Here is a 14,870-nt window from a genome sequence, read left to right as displayed (position 1 = left end):
TTATTTATTTATTTTTTGCATGTTCCCGGCGGTACAGCTTGCCACACACACGTGGGAGACCGAAACATTCCAGAATAGAGGACGAAGACAACTAGAAGTTAAGAACTTAAGAAAAAAAATTGCAATTTAGACGCGCAAACTGGGTGCCGGTGTGGTGAGACGTACAAGTTTGGGAAGATTCGGCTTGAAGTCGTTCCCGGACGCGGCGCCGGGCGCGTTGTTACAAAAAAAGGCATACACACAGCCAGCCACAGTCTTCCTGGTCTTGCGCAGCCAACGGGTCATTTTTGCCGTGCGCACATTCGCGCTCGTGCGGACGTGTCAAGTATAAACCAGGCTTTAACTCCGTGTCAGCACGCGCTCTGATCAGTAGGTGAACTCCGCCTCCGTTTCCCTCCTCAGCTGATATTAATATTTAAACATTCTCTATGATAAAAAATGTTTGTAAAAAATATTTTAATAACACGGTTTTGGCGGTTGTAGAGTTATGATGGTGTTCAAATACATAATATTAGACTAACGTTAGCCAGCTTATAGTATCTTGATTCAGTATGCTAGTATTTATTTGAGATATTGTTTTTTATTAATTGAGCAGCAGAAAAAATATTCTTTATATTAGTCGTCCAATTAGTCATTAGATTAGTCGACTAATCGATAAAATAAACGCCCAACTAATCGTTTAGTTAATAATCGTTTACCCCAGCCCTAATATCTACAGTAGTCTACATGGGGGACCATCAAAATAAAGTGTTAGCAGAGAGTCTACTAATACTCTAAATGACTGGTAGTTGACATGCAGTTGACTAAAGTGGACTATGGAAATGTTACCCTATAATGGACAATAGCATCACTGCTTTATGGATTCTTAACGGCTACTCCATGTTATTAATTACCATTCAGTATAACTGGGCTCCAGTCATTTAGCAGGTCATTGTAGCTCAAACAACAGCGTGGGTGTTTGTACTGGTTTTTCCGGGGTGTCTCGTTTCCGTGTAATCCATGTTACCATGATACCCTTAAACCCTTTGGATTGCTTTCACACTGATCAAAAGCTGACACCAGCAAAGAGTAGTACAATCGGTTCCGCATCAGTGAGCCCAAACACCAACTAAAGTCCATTAATAACCGTTTGCGCTAAAGTCTCCTGGTCCTTCACTCTTGTGAATGGCCTATTAAAAAAGGCTGTTGGGATCTTGAAGACTTTGTGTGAATCCCTTCTTACTTTTCTCCAGTAACATGCCTCAGCCGGGGTTCCCATGAGCAGTTTGTCGACCCGAGGTCCATTGAACCCTGCCCTCCCTTGACCTTTCATGTCACTACTCTCTCCAACAGAAAGAATTTGGGTACCGGACTTCACCAAACCATTATTCAAATACTTAATCCAAACCTGACCACATGAACAATCGGTCGTTCTCTCGGCTAAGTCCCATTCTATCCCTCCGTACAGTACTCCCATTCAAAATGTAAATAGTGCCCTGTGTAAGCTGCATGGCCAATGAAAGCTACTGCGAATAATAGGCATGTAGGCACCAATTCAGCACGTCAATAGCGGCTTCCCAGCATCTAGCCTGCAACAGTGCTCAGAACTCAACGAAAAAACCCAACTCTCCCAAGCACAAACATTCATTATTTATCTATGGACAAATGCAATACTTAAATACAAATACATAAAGCATACATTTACTACTGCTAGCTCAATCCAAAGCTCTCATTGACTCTTTTTGTCTCTTGTGGAGCGTTACACCAGTGAGGGGTCTTGAAGGAGCCAGCTTGCTGCTCAGTGTGTGAGGAGTGTATGCCACTGCACTGCAGCACAAGGGGAGGAATTTTATTAGCGTAACCCAATTAACTGCACCAGGTGACACCCATGCCACTCTCAATAGAGCAATACATCCGCAAGGATGAGAGAAGGACAACTAGTTTCACGTTTTCTATGGAATATAACGTTTGCTTGCCTTTGCAAAAGTTGCTATGTGGTTGCTAAGGTATTGTGATTGTCGTAGAGTATTGTGAATAGATGCTAAGTCAAGAGTCCACGGCCAAACCCAGGACTGCACGATTTATCAAAATGAAGCTGAAATCGAACAAGGCTGCAATTTTATTAAATATATGCGATTTATGTTTCAGAGTGCGAAACGGTGTTCTTTTATCTGTTCATGATTCATTGTTTTCAGACTCTCAGAATGGCTCAATCCGCACTAAAGGTCCCGATATACTTCAAGCGAAATTTAAGAACTAACTGATGTAACATCATAAAAAAATATAAAAAACTGTGTGTGGAGTTCAAAACAGATTGCCAAGCCAAAGCGATGACTGGTAAACACCATTGGCCCACGACAATTGCGTAATAGATAGGTGTGCACAGAGGCTCCGCCTTCTTTCACATCAAAATCTTTTCTGGTTCATTTGTTTTGTTTAGGGCTGCAGCTATCGATTCTTTTTGTAATCGGTTAATCTAGCACCTAATTGATCGATTAATCGGATAATTTGTTTTTGTGTGTTTTTAAACAACCAAAACAAATAAAGTATAACGAAAATGGTTGTAAAATGATCAATCGTCTGGCTTATTTCTTTTAAAAAAAAATAGAGGTATTAATTTCCAACTTCAACATTTGGCTCCAAAACTAAGCCTATTTATTGCAATTTTTACCCATTTAGTGTTCATAAGTGCCAGTGCCAACAATACAGTTAAATCAATTTACTGTAAAACTTTGAATACAATGGTATGGCCATTTGGCCTTAATTTTGTCTTCTTAATACAACATTACAAAAAATCCACCTGAGAACAAAAAAAACTTTTTGCAAGTGTTCAGATCAGCTCGCGCTATGTGATTAACAGCTTGGGCGATTGGAAAGGGATCGTTCTTTGATAGCTTTCTAAATACAAGATAATTTTCATCCTACTAAGAGAAATGATGGGAAGTTGATCGTGCAGTCACTAGCTTGATTTACTCATACATAAACAGTATTGACCGATTTTGAGAGAAAGATTATCTGTCTGAATATTTCTGACTTACACATCAGATATCACTGATCACAGATCAGGCATTGGAATAAACACGGTTACTTGCATGTTTGTGCCGTTGCTGGCAGATCCATACCGTAAAAGTCTGTTTGCAAAGCCTGCGTCGAAACTATGACTGAATTACCAAATAATACATAATGAAATGCACCGAATACAAACAAATAATGCACTGCTGAGACATTCATATTGTTGGGGGGGGGGTTCAATTTCCTAGAATTGGGATCCTTTGGAAGTTATTGGTATTGATTGAGTGTCGATCTCAAATATCTTCCTTTGCTTTGAACTGAGCATTATAACTTTGCAGATCCAGTTTTGCTAAAAAAAAAGTAACATTACACACTAAATAAAGTTAGAAAAGTGAAATCTAATCAAATGTCCCAAAAAAAAATCCACCAATAAAATATGTGAACTCCACCCAATTCATTTTTGGGAATGGGCCAAATTTCCACATCCTGAATGAGGCTTTAATGTATGATTAAAATGACCCAAATTCAAAAGGAGAAAAGTCCCTTTCTACTGAGAATAATAAACAGGCCTATATGCAAATGCAGTACCAAACCTTCACTAAGCCCACCCCGAGTTCCCAGGCATGGTTTCCAGGGAGTCCATACAGACAAAGGCTTTTCATCTATTACTGACACAGACTTCGTGGAGGATGCAGAACCTCAGCTATTTACCTGATCATAGCTGCAAAAAGCTGGATAATCGGGTTCTTGAAATCCATAAAAGTTGAGAATGACGCAGTAAAGCTATAATCAAATTCTTCAATATTTGCAAGAACACCGTAGGCACTAAGGTAACTAGATGAATCAGATTAAATGAAAATGCATTTGTAAGGCTAAAGTGAGTAAGTAATGCATGCCTGGGCGGTCACATAAGTTACAAAAAGTAACTAATAAGCATACAGATTCTCCCTTGTACTGATGATTTAACGGTCTGGCATTGAGCAATGAGCTTCTACTTACACTGCGAACTAAGCCACTGTAATGTTCAGGTCTGACTGATGGAGTAATGAGTCCTAGCAAAAAACTTTTATTTTGCAATTCCACAATTGCGGAACACAACTCAAAATCAAAATGTCACTTTTGCGATACTTCATAATTCATCATAGAGAGCCTAAGTCCCACCCCTCCGCTTCTGGCTCATGGGACCTTATTTCGGAAAAAATATGTATACAGTCAATGGCGAGAGACCGTTCCGTCTGACCTGTGCCCTGAATTACACATATGATGTTTGTCAATTTAAAAGATAATTCTGAAAGTCGAAAACGTCGCCGTTTGTCATAAAACAGAAGAGTAACTTTTAGTTGTATGTGAAAATCGATCAATGAACTACATCTCCCGGGAAGCGAAACAACGAGTGAGATCCGCTGCTCGTGTGTGTACAGCCTGGTACAAAACACTCAGGCATGACGGCGTAACGTTACGATTATAACGTAAGACTATAGAAACAATGACAGACATTAGCATCAGCAAAGTTAGCTTCATTCATTGAGAGAAAATGTGTGCCTTTGGGGTTTGTAGTCTTTGTAATTACGTATTTTCACAGTATTATACCTCAACGGTTTTACATCAAACTGCGACTTTCTTTACTTTAAAATGTATCTTTTAAATTGACAAACATCATATGTGCAATTCAGGGCACAATTCAAACGAGATCAAAATATTTGTTGTCTATCGGCATTGACTACCATACAATATTTTTCAGAAATAAGGTCCCATGGTGGTCGACCAGAAGGGGTGGGACTTAGGCTCTCTATTTCACTGCAAAAAAAAAAAAAAAAAAGGGCTGGGCAAGTTTTTCCCACATTTTCTTAAAACTTAACGTTTTGCCAAAATCTTATTTTTATATCAAGAAATCATGGTTTTGAATAAGAATGTTAGCAAATGTTACATTTAGACATGTTTACAATATAGCAATGATAACAGTTAAGACGATCCAACCATATGATGGCGCACCTGACTAAACGGTCTCGTGTGATTCGCTTTAGGAACGTAGAACACATCGCTAGTCTTAAGCGGCTGTTCCAAAATGTGTAATTGCATTGAAAAAAAAACAAGACACAGTGGAATGGGAAAAAAAAGCAAAGTTATTAGACAAGACTCTTTTTTTTTTAACTTAAGTGCCGTCTTTTTAGAATGCTGTTTCACGGGTGACACACCAAAAGTTATAATACATATATTAGGGGTGGCACGGTACATGAAGAAACATCCAAACCGTTTGGAGTGTGCGTCTTACGGTTCGGTGCATGCACAATGTAGCCTCGTGCAACATGGCATCATTACTTTGCATAAACATACATGCCACTTTCAAGTCAAGTGAGCTATCCACGTGTATGTCCACGCCAAAACGAACTGTCAACTTTTGCATACGAGGTTTGTTCGACTTGAACCGGTAGTGCATGTTGCTGCACAGAGCGATCGATGAATGACATCAAAATACAGCGAGAGTGACGACTCCGTATGCTTTTCAATCACTCTCGCGGTACTTTGATGTCATAAACCGATCGGCCTCTGCAGAACTGGTTTTAAGTAGAACAAGCCAGTAAAAGTGGAGTATGGAGTGCTGCAGGTCACGTCACGCGTAGAAGTGGCAAGTGGGAGAGATACGGGAGTTGGAGGACGCGCGGTGTGTGGGAATATTTTGGATTTCATGTTATGATATTTAAATATATAGCTACAGTGGCACTTTAAGTTTAGATAAGAACTCATATACGAGTCATATGTTTCCAAATGCTGCACTTTATCCTCACTCTCAGGGAACAGAAGCATTGTTTTTGTGTTGAGGTTGAACTTGTTTCACTTTATGATTATGGAATTTGCTATTGCTAATAAATATAGGCAATTATGGGTCATGTATTTTGACTTATTTAAAAGATAGAGTTTTAAGAGTTCCTCTCTTTTTCTTTTAAAAGATAATTTTTTTTGTAAGAGCTACACTCAAGTTGGCAGTTGGATAAATGCAAGTTAATTTCAATCTTGTGTGTGCTAAAAATGCAAATACGTACCTGTAGATATAGTGGTACATTACACATTCTACTTTTTTTGCCAATGTCAATGTCTTCTCTTCCTGTATCAAAATCTCACCTAGCTTTCCTCGGAGATGGTCGCAATATACTTAAAGTCAAGTTAAATTCAGTTTGTGCATGACTGCATAATATAACATTATTTTACTATACTGTATCGTAAACTGTGAATAATTAAGATATATATGTTTAAGTACATTTCTGGAGTGTTAAAGATAAAAATTAAAAATAACAAAAACCGCACAGAACCGAAAACCGTGACCCTAAAACCGTGATACAAAACGAACCGTGGGTTATGTGAACCGTACCAAACATTATATATATATATATGCGCCAGTGGCGTGAATGCAATTAGGATTCTTAGTAATGCAAATGGACAGCTTTCTCCTTGATGTACTTTGGTTTGGATACAAACGTTTGGTATCAGATAGTGGACAGGAGGGAGGACCGGTCATACATGACCTATTGAGCTCATGCAAAAGATTTCTACTGCTTTGATCAAAATTATTCAAACATAACCAAACAAATGATTGACTTACTAGTAGTGTTCAAAATGTCACTAACGTTTAGTGAGACCCATTCAAACAGAGAAGAAAACTGAGCAATGCCACCTTTAGATTATCTATGCATTTGGCAAATTAACAAATCACCCGAAATAAGAAACCAGTTATCAGGCTATATGTTATTTGTCAAAATAGTGGTGGTGGTGGATCAATATACACGACTTTATGACAAATTAATAAATTATGAGCGCGTGGAGCATTGTCAAAAATGGCGACCAGTGATGGGCACGAGGAAATAAAATAACTCTAAATCCTCAAACGTTAACAATGCGCTATGCAAACCATTCACACAACGTTTGCTATAATCTATTTTCGAGAAGAAAGGTAATTATAAGCCTGTAATAAATATTTCGGCAGTCCAAATGCTTTTGGCCTGCTGATGTGGTTATGGCTCAACGCATTATAAAAACTAACGGGTCGTTAGTATAAAAGCTTTGACAAATGACGCTGTTCCTTTATAAAGCATTAACGGTTTAATTTAACGTTAGCCCTGCTGTTTTAAAACGAACTGTCATTTGTTAATTGCAATGCCCTTTCACGTGCTTCCCCGTTTGACAGATGATGCAGCATATCGCTCGACTTACCTGCATGGAATCAGCGCTTATAATTTCTCCATTCAACCTTTTCCCGATCTCGATAGCCAGTTTGGATTTGCCTGTTCCAGTGGCTCCTAAAATCACCACTAAAGACGGAGCGATGCCTTTCTTGAGTACACGCGTGGCGGCCGCCATGACAGGAGCCTCTCAGGAGGGCTGAGGAATGATCTGAGCATGTGCGTTGACTTCGCCTCGGAGGAGGGAACTGTATCCAAGCAACTAAAACTGTTTCCATAGGAACGAGATTGAAGGATTCGGGGAAGGAAATAGTGTTTCATTCAGAGATAGGACAAAAGTTCTTATAGTCAAACAAAAAGTAAAATAAAAACAGGAATCTTGATAAATTGACAATAAAATAGGACTATTCCAAACATGGAGGAATCAAGTTGAGAAAAGATAGCCTACAGATTTCCATCATTCAGAGAAAACTCACTCAGTAGCAAATACCATAGTAATATAGTGAACCTATCATCAGTATCCTTTGCCTTCATTGCAGTAATGACAGCCTTGAGTTTTCACTCACATTATCACTTATATAATGATGGGTTGGTGTAATTTTTACCGTTTAATTTGCAGCTTTGTTGACTTTAACAGGTCAACTCGCGCGCCTTCCGGAAGAACACGGGTATGAATAGCTCTCTTCCGTCTCCATGGCAACTGAGCGTTCTGGGCCAAGGAAAAGAGATGATGATCGTTACCATTACGACGTGTCAACTAAAAGCGGCTCTCGCTAATGAAACGATCGAATCGACTTCACACACTCATAGGTGTTGATGGAGTAGCATATCTCTTTTGTCACATATAGTAAAATCTTGCCCTTTTTTCTGGCATTTCTGAGCCAATATGATATGATGATATGATATAATACTTTAATATCAGACAAGTCAGCAAGTTTCTTGCAAGACAGTGTCTATGTACAATATATAATATTGTAAACATAAGTTATGGCATATTTTAATAACCAATGCTCCTCTAGTCTAGTGTCTCGATATTAAGGGATAGGTTACCCAAAAAAATACAATTCTGCCATAATTTACTCACCCTCAGGTTGTTCCAAGCCTGTATACATTTCTTTGTTCTGTTGAACACTAGAGAAGATATTTTCAAGAATGCTGGAAATTGAACAATTCTGGGGCACCGTTGGGACATTTTTTTCCTACTATGGAAGTCAATGGTGCCCCAGAGCGGTCTGGTTACAGACTTAATTCAAAATATCTACCCCAGTGTTCAGCAGAACAAAAAAATGTATTCAGATTTGGAAGAACTTGAGGTTGAGTAAATGATAACATTTTTGGGTGAACTATCCCTTTAAGAGCTGTCAGAAGATCAAGATGTCTTGAGATCAGCTTAATGTGATAATTCATAACAGACGTCATCGTTTACTCACGGCGATACTGTTCCAAGCCTGTATGACTTTAGTCACAGTCACTATTCACTTTTATTGCATCTTTTTCATACAATTAAAGGAATAGTTCACCCAATTTTAAATGATCCCACAATTAACTCACCCTCAAGCCATCCTAGGTGGATTTGACTTTCTACTTTCAGTCGAACACAGTCAAAGTTATTTTAAAAAACATCCTGGCTCTTCCAAGCTTTATAATGGGAGTGAATTGAGCCTGAGTTTTTGAAGCTCCAGAAAGTGCATCCATCCATCATAAAAGTAATCCATACGGCTCCAGTTGGTTAATAAATGCCTTCTTAACCAAAGCACTGTAAGAAAAAATATGTATTTAAAACTATAATCGCTAGCTTCCGTAAACAGCCATACGCCCGTTCATGAGTGAGTCGAGTTCCTGCAGAAAGGGACCTCTGACCCGACAAATGATGTTTTCCTCTTTCCTCTGCGCTTCCGCATTCATCAATTCTCATCTCAGATTACGCTACGCCTATGTCATGGGTCATACGTCCTACGCCAAACATCGGGTCAGAGGTCACCCTTATGGCAGATATCCTGTGGGAGAAATATAGTTTTTCTTCCCCCACAAACCCATTGCTTCGCTTCAGAAGGCCTTTATTTACCCACTGGAGTTGTATGGATTAATTTTAAGATTGATGGATGCGCTTTTTGGAGCTTCAAAAAAACTCACTATTCAATTCCACTATAAAACTTGGAAGAGCCATGATACCTGTCCGAATGAGTTCGACTGAAACCTGGGATGGCTTGAGGGTGAGTGAATTATAGGATGGTTTTTGGGTGAACTAACCCTTTTGATGGAATGGTCACTGGCATCTCAAGTTCTGTTCAAGTCATACACATTTGGAACAATCTGGGGCCGGTTGCATAAACTTCTTAGACTAATCTTACGAGTTAGTCATCTCATTTTTTTTTCTTTAAGACTTTTCATAACTTTTTTGTTACATAAAAGGGTAGAATGGTCTAATTTGAATCAGAAAACGAAGACTAATTAGCCCTAATTAATTGCTAGTTGGTCAGACTAGTTCTTAAGACCTTTACATAGCTGCTATGTTTATGCGCAACTTATCCCAGGATGCGTAAATGATGATGGAATCTTCATTTGTGGAATAACTTTCACACATTTTATTTATTTTTTGGCTTCTGGGTCATTTGTGTATGTAACCAAATCTAAAAATCAGTTACTTTGAGTTAAATTCAACAAAGAAAGACAAACATGCTGAAGTGATTTGAACTGAATTTATTTATTGTTTACCCAATTTTGAGTTTATGTATATAAGCTTATGAGGTACAGAACACAAAGTGCTTAAACAATGCTGTTGCCATTCTTTTCCCAGTATGACACCTGATGACAAGGGGCAAAAGAGAAAAACAAAACAAAAACAAATCCTGGTGGCATATGCACCCTGGTTATCAAGTACTGTCAATTTCTCATAGTAATTTACCCTTTTTGCCATACAATTTCAAAGCAGAACGAACAAACATAAGTCACAATAAGTCACAATGATTGCTGTGAACACATGACCGTTAACATTCTTAGGCATGAATAACAGTGTGCATAAATTTCTGATGGTCATATTGGGAGATAAGCAAGCATATGCCACCAGTACAACTTTATATTTAAATAGAAATCAAATAATGATACAATCAATTCTGTAAGAAAATATAATTAGTACAAAATTCTTTCAGCATTCTCTTTCTGCCACAAGAGCGATATTAAGCCAAAGAAATTTCAGAACGCAAGGGAACAGGCAGTGAAAACAGCATAAAGTGGCTAGTGATGAAAATGAAATGTTGATAGTGTTGTTTTATTTAACTTTTTGAATTTTTTAAAAACTTTTCTTAACAAAAATAGAAACTTTGAGATACTCTAGGGAAGGCAGGTGGGCCAACCAAGGTTTAGGACAAATGACAGAAAAATAGAAAATAAAGTCTATTAACAGTGCTGATTTTCAGGGTCGAAACACAATGTCCTGTACATCACTACTATTATATACATACGTCCAAAGAATTTGCCACAGTTTATATACACTGAAAGGCTGTGCTGGACACTGTCCTGAATGTTCAAGATAAGAAAAATATATACAATAACAAAAGGAACAAACTCAATATAACAAAAGTAACAGTGATGCAACTTCCTGTCTGTTAAACTTACACTGTCATCATGTGGCAATGGTGGCACACAGCTCTCCTAAAATTTAGGTTAATTTAGGTAACAAAAACCCTATTAACGGAGAAGTTACACGGATCAAAGACACTTAAATATCTTAAACCAGATGAATTCTAGATTCTGCCACAAAACAAAAAAAAACCTTGACGGTTTAGGAGATCAATTACACGTGCATATAAATTGCTACATTTCAAATAACGCCTAATTTGGCATGCTAATTCAATTAAATAATACTTCCCCGCCAAAATACTTTAGCTTTTGCGAGAAAATTTAAGAGAACACACATTCAGGGTCTAAATCGGTACATTTCTAATGAAAATGTCAGAAATAATGACCCTCTTTGGGAAAATTGTTTGAAACTTATTAGGGTCCACTTGAGAACACCAGTACCGCAGTTTCCACAAGTACGTCCCCCTCCCCCAGTTGCGAAGGCAAATGTGCAAAGAACGAAAACTGAAGAACTAATCTCAAAATAGTGTCCATTCCATTAAATATCCCAACGTGGAACTTGGAAAAAAACAACAACAAAAAAAAAGAAAACACACACAGCTCTACAAAGTTCCTATTGAAATCAAGGCTGGACTATGAAGGTTTATGCACGTTTCAGTTCAGCGAGTCTCCGTAGTAACTGCTGTTGCCTGCTTTTCAACTGCTTCTTCTCCTGGGCCTTATGTTTGTCGCCGACATGCAGCGTTCGCAGGTATTCCGTGGCCTTGGTCAAGATCACAACTTTGGGTGTCTTTGGACAGTCAGCAAGGCCTGGGATTTCATCCCGTAAGGCGAGAAAGCGCGAGCGTAGGTCATTGCGTCTCTTCCGCTCCAAGTAGTTGTGCGTCTTACGTTTGTCCGTGTCCTCACAGTCTGAACTCTGAGGGCTGGATGGTTGGGATTTGAAGTGGTAGGATGAGTGCGTTGGAGAAGCGGACACAGTCTGGGATTGGGCGGGGACTGGGGGGGAAGGTAGGGGGTGGTTTCTTTCAGGGGTCTGGGGTGGGGAACTCATTCGTGGCTGCAAGGTCTCTTGCCTGATCTTCTTGCGAGGCGGCTCCTCTTCAGGATAACTGTCGGGCGAGCGGGCAGCATAGTTGTGCTGTTGCTGGTGAATGGAGATGTGGAAACGCTTCATGCAAGGGTCATAAGGGTCTGCATGAACAGTAATGGTCACCGGTTTGCGGGCGTTCACCAAGCGCGACTTGTTCTGCTTATGTTCCACCGTTACAACGTCGATCTCTTCATCATCTGAAGGAACAACAGAAAAAAAATACTTCAGTTTACATATGTCTGGTTTTGCATCCATTGTAGATGGATCATGTGCTCTTTTGCAGCCTTTGTTCAAATTGACCATCCATCCACCAATTCTAGTACTTCAGAATGGAAGATCTATGGGTCATTAAACTACAAAATGAGTATCGTTTCTATTAGTTCCCTACTTTCGGCAAGAGGAAAGTAAACAAGGCTTTGATATGCAATAATGAACTTGGAGTCACCTCTGATGTGTATTTTGATAAGAGAAGCATCTGTTCTGAGTTCCATCTACTCCGATTTCACTACGCAATTACTTCAGTTATTGAGCACAAAGCCAAATGTTTTTGTTGCAAAATCAGAAATTCACTATTAAAAGGAATAATAATCCAAAAATGTTTTTTGGTCCATACAACGAAAGTCAATGTTGGGGTCTAATGTTGGTTTGGACACCATTGACTTTCACTGTATGGTGAAAACATTCTTCAAAATAAGAATAAAGTTTCACAATGACTGACATGAGTAAATTATACCTATTTTTCTATTTTGGGTGAAATTTAAGCCTTTAAAGAATCAACTAGGCTACATCTCTACTGTCAGCTTCACTGTTCATTCATGAACAATTGAGTGACCCTGACCACTTTAGGATTCAAGTACCCTTATTATTGCTGATCATGAACTAGTAGGCACCAGCCACAAGTAAAACAATGTCTCCTTTTGTTTCACTAGGGGAATGTGGAAGCACAACACACTTTTACATTCCACATATATTAAGTAGAATTCAAGGTGAAATGCCAACCTAACTCCCATGGCACCAATGTAACTTTTCTATTCAGCTAGGCAATGTCAGGTTTTGGTATAGTTTGGTGCATAAATCTAAGTAAACAACTGCACAGAGTGATATCGACATCTGTCAGGTGTCAACACAGCTTCAAATTTACACATAGCCTACACTTCAAGGTCTACACGGTTAAGCAAATAAGTGAGTTTTGGTGCTTACCCGAGGAGTCGGTGCGAGATTCCGACCCGGACGACACCTGTTTCTTGCAGCTGCTGGTCAGGGGGAAAGTAAGGACAGCTGCTGGATCCACGCAATCTGTCGCGAAGCTGTTGAGAACAGGAGCGTCCACTGGGACGCACTGCGCTTTGCTGGAGAGTTTCGACTGAGCCGAGCAGGACAAACGCTCGCTGACAACTTTCTCCAGCTGCTGGGTGGCGGAGAAACTGCTCCACATACAGTCCTGAATAATGATGGAGCTCAAGTTCTCCAGAGTCTCCTTCGCGTTGAGTTTGCAGTGTCCCTCCTGCTCGTCGTCCTGCCCCAAAAACTGGGACACCCACTCTAATCTGTCCCCTGGAGATGGACCGGTACCTTCCAGTATCCTGACAGGCGACATGGGCGGGGTTGGCACGAGCTCGAATTTCTTCCAAATGTCTTCGCTTGGTGCGGTTGATTTGAAAAAGTCCTCGTCCAAGTTGTGGTCGTCGTAGAAGTAGTGTTGATATTGGTCGTTTTCCTCCATCTCCCACTTTTTATTTCGCGATGCGTTTGCGGTGATTCCTGGCATTGGTGTCCTCTTTAGAGATCAAGATCTGAAAACCACAATTGATCCGATTTTAAAAACATCGATCTTTATGGTGCTCTGTGAGAGATAATTAACTTAAAGCTCTTTGTTTTATTTTCAATGAGCTTCTAGTACATAATAATTACAGTTTATCGTTGTTTTTTTTATCTTGCAAGTATTTAATATATTAATATAAATAAATGATTCTAAATAATATAGCATGCATTCGTTTTTAATATATGCAAATGTATTATAAAAAAAATATATAAAATTTTAAATAAGTCAAGCAGTCAAAAAAAAAAGACTATAAAGTATGGTCTCCATGCATCTGCTTTACGTTACCAAACTTGAAGTTTCGCAACACATAACGTGTGTTCTGTTACATAACACAACGATGTAATGCTTCATGTAAGTGCATATACTACTACGAGTGTATACTGTCATCAACAGTTGCTCTATTCGTCAGCAAAATGCCTTACTTTTTTTCTCAAAAACGATTAAGATAACCCACATAAATTAGGCAACCACTTACCGTAATACAGGAGCCGAGAGTCAGTATTGCATGTCATTTGAGACACGAAAATAGGTGTTGCAGTTCACCGGTGAGCTCCAGACAAATGTTTTGCAAAAAAGCCTTTCATGTCAACAAGTTAGGAAAGCGTCGTAAGCGGTGTGTTGAATAATCCTGTCTTGTGTTCGTTTTCCAGGCGTGGGTTTTGTATTATCCGGCTGTAGTTTATAAGTTAAGTTGCGAGGATGTTTGCTCATTTGCGGTCCGCCTATTCATGTAAACTTCGCTTCTCTCTGAGTCTGCTCCCTTTATAGCGATGTGTGAACCCTTCTCTAGCCGCGGCTTTCGCTCACTAGTATGGACACCTGAAACGAGTACCGCACTATATTACCCAGCCAAAGTAGTGGGTGGATTTGCATATAGGGCGGGTAGTATGGCCTTTAACCACGCCCATTAAAGCGACAGGGACCTCTAGGTAAATTCAGATGTTGATTGAGAAAAAAAAGTCATATAATAGACATTGCTGTTTCAGATTTGAGAGACTTTTAAATTCTATTCTGTATTTCAGTTCTACAACGAATTGATATATGAAAGAATGAAATATAAAAATGCATTTTAACTATGAGAAATTAAACAGGACTCATACAAACATTCCACATACTTTGACTAGAAATCAAGTTTTTCAAAATGTAGATTATTCTGTTGTAATATCTTGAACATTCTGCTTGTATTTGAGGTGGATTTGATTGTAGCGGC

General features: G+C 39.1%; 2 protein-coding genes across 6 annotated transcripts in view; both read right to left on the bottom strand.

Moving 5' to 3' along the window:
• Nucleotides 1-7,427, bottom strand: part of trit1 (tRNA isopentenyltransferase 1) — a 41,190-nt gene extending 33,763 nt beyond the window's left edge. For 4 of the 5 annotated variants that reach the window (XM_089123332.1, XM_089123333.1, XM_089123334.1 and 1 more), the window contains exon 1: nt 7,198-7,427. In XM_089123332.1, coding sequence (XP_088979458.1) covers nt 7,198-7,344 — 147 coding nt within the window. In that variant the 5' untranslated portion in view covers nt 7,345-7,427. The remainder of the gene's footprint in view (nt 1-7,197) is intronic. The other variant, XM_039680954.2, reaches the window with a different exon arrangement.
• Nucleotides 7,428-9,851: 2,424 nt separating this feature from the next.
• myclb (MYCL proto-oncogene, bHLH transcription factor b) lies at nt 9,852-14,496 on the bottom strand. Its single transcript, XM_039680942.2, has 3 exons — nt 14,136-14,496; nt 13,039-13,631; nt 9,852-12,035 (listed from the first exon to the last, which is right to left on the bottom strand). Exons 2-3 carry the CDS (start codon nt 13,604-13,606, stop codon nt 11,389-11,391), a joined length of 1,215 nt encoding a protein of 404 aa, XP_039536876.1. The 5' UTR covers nt 13,607-13,631; nt 14,136-14,496; the 3' UTR covers nt 9,852-11,388.
• Nucleotides 14,497-14,870: the final 374 nt, after the last annotated feature.

The sequence above is a fragment of the Pimephales promelas genome, chromosome 18, assembly GCF_988280905.1.
Source record: "Pimephales promelas chromosome 18, fPimPro1.hap1.1, whole genome shotgun sequence".
Taxonomy (NCBI): Eukaryota; Metazoa; Chordata; class Actinopteri; order Cypriniformes; family Leuciscidae; genus Pimephales; species Pimephales promelas.
This window is presented reverse-complemented; position numbering and strand designations above follow the sequence as displayed.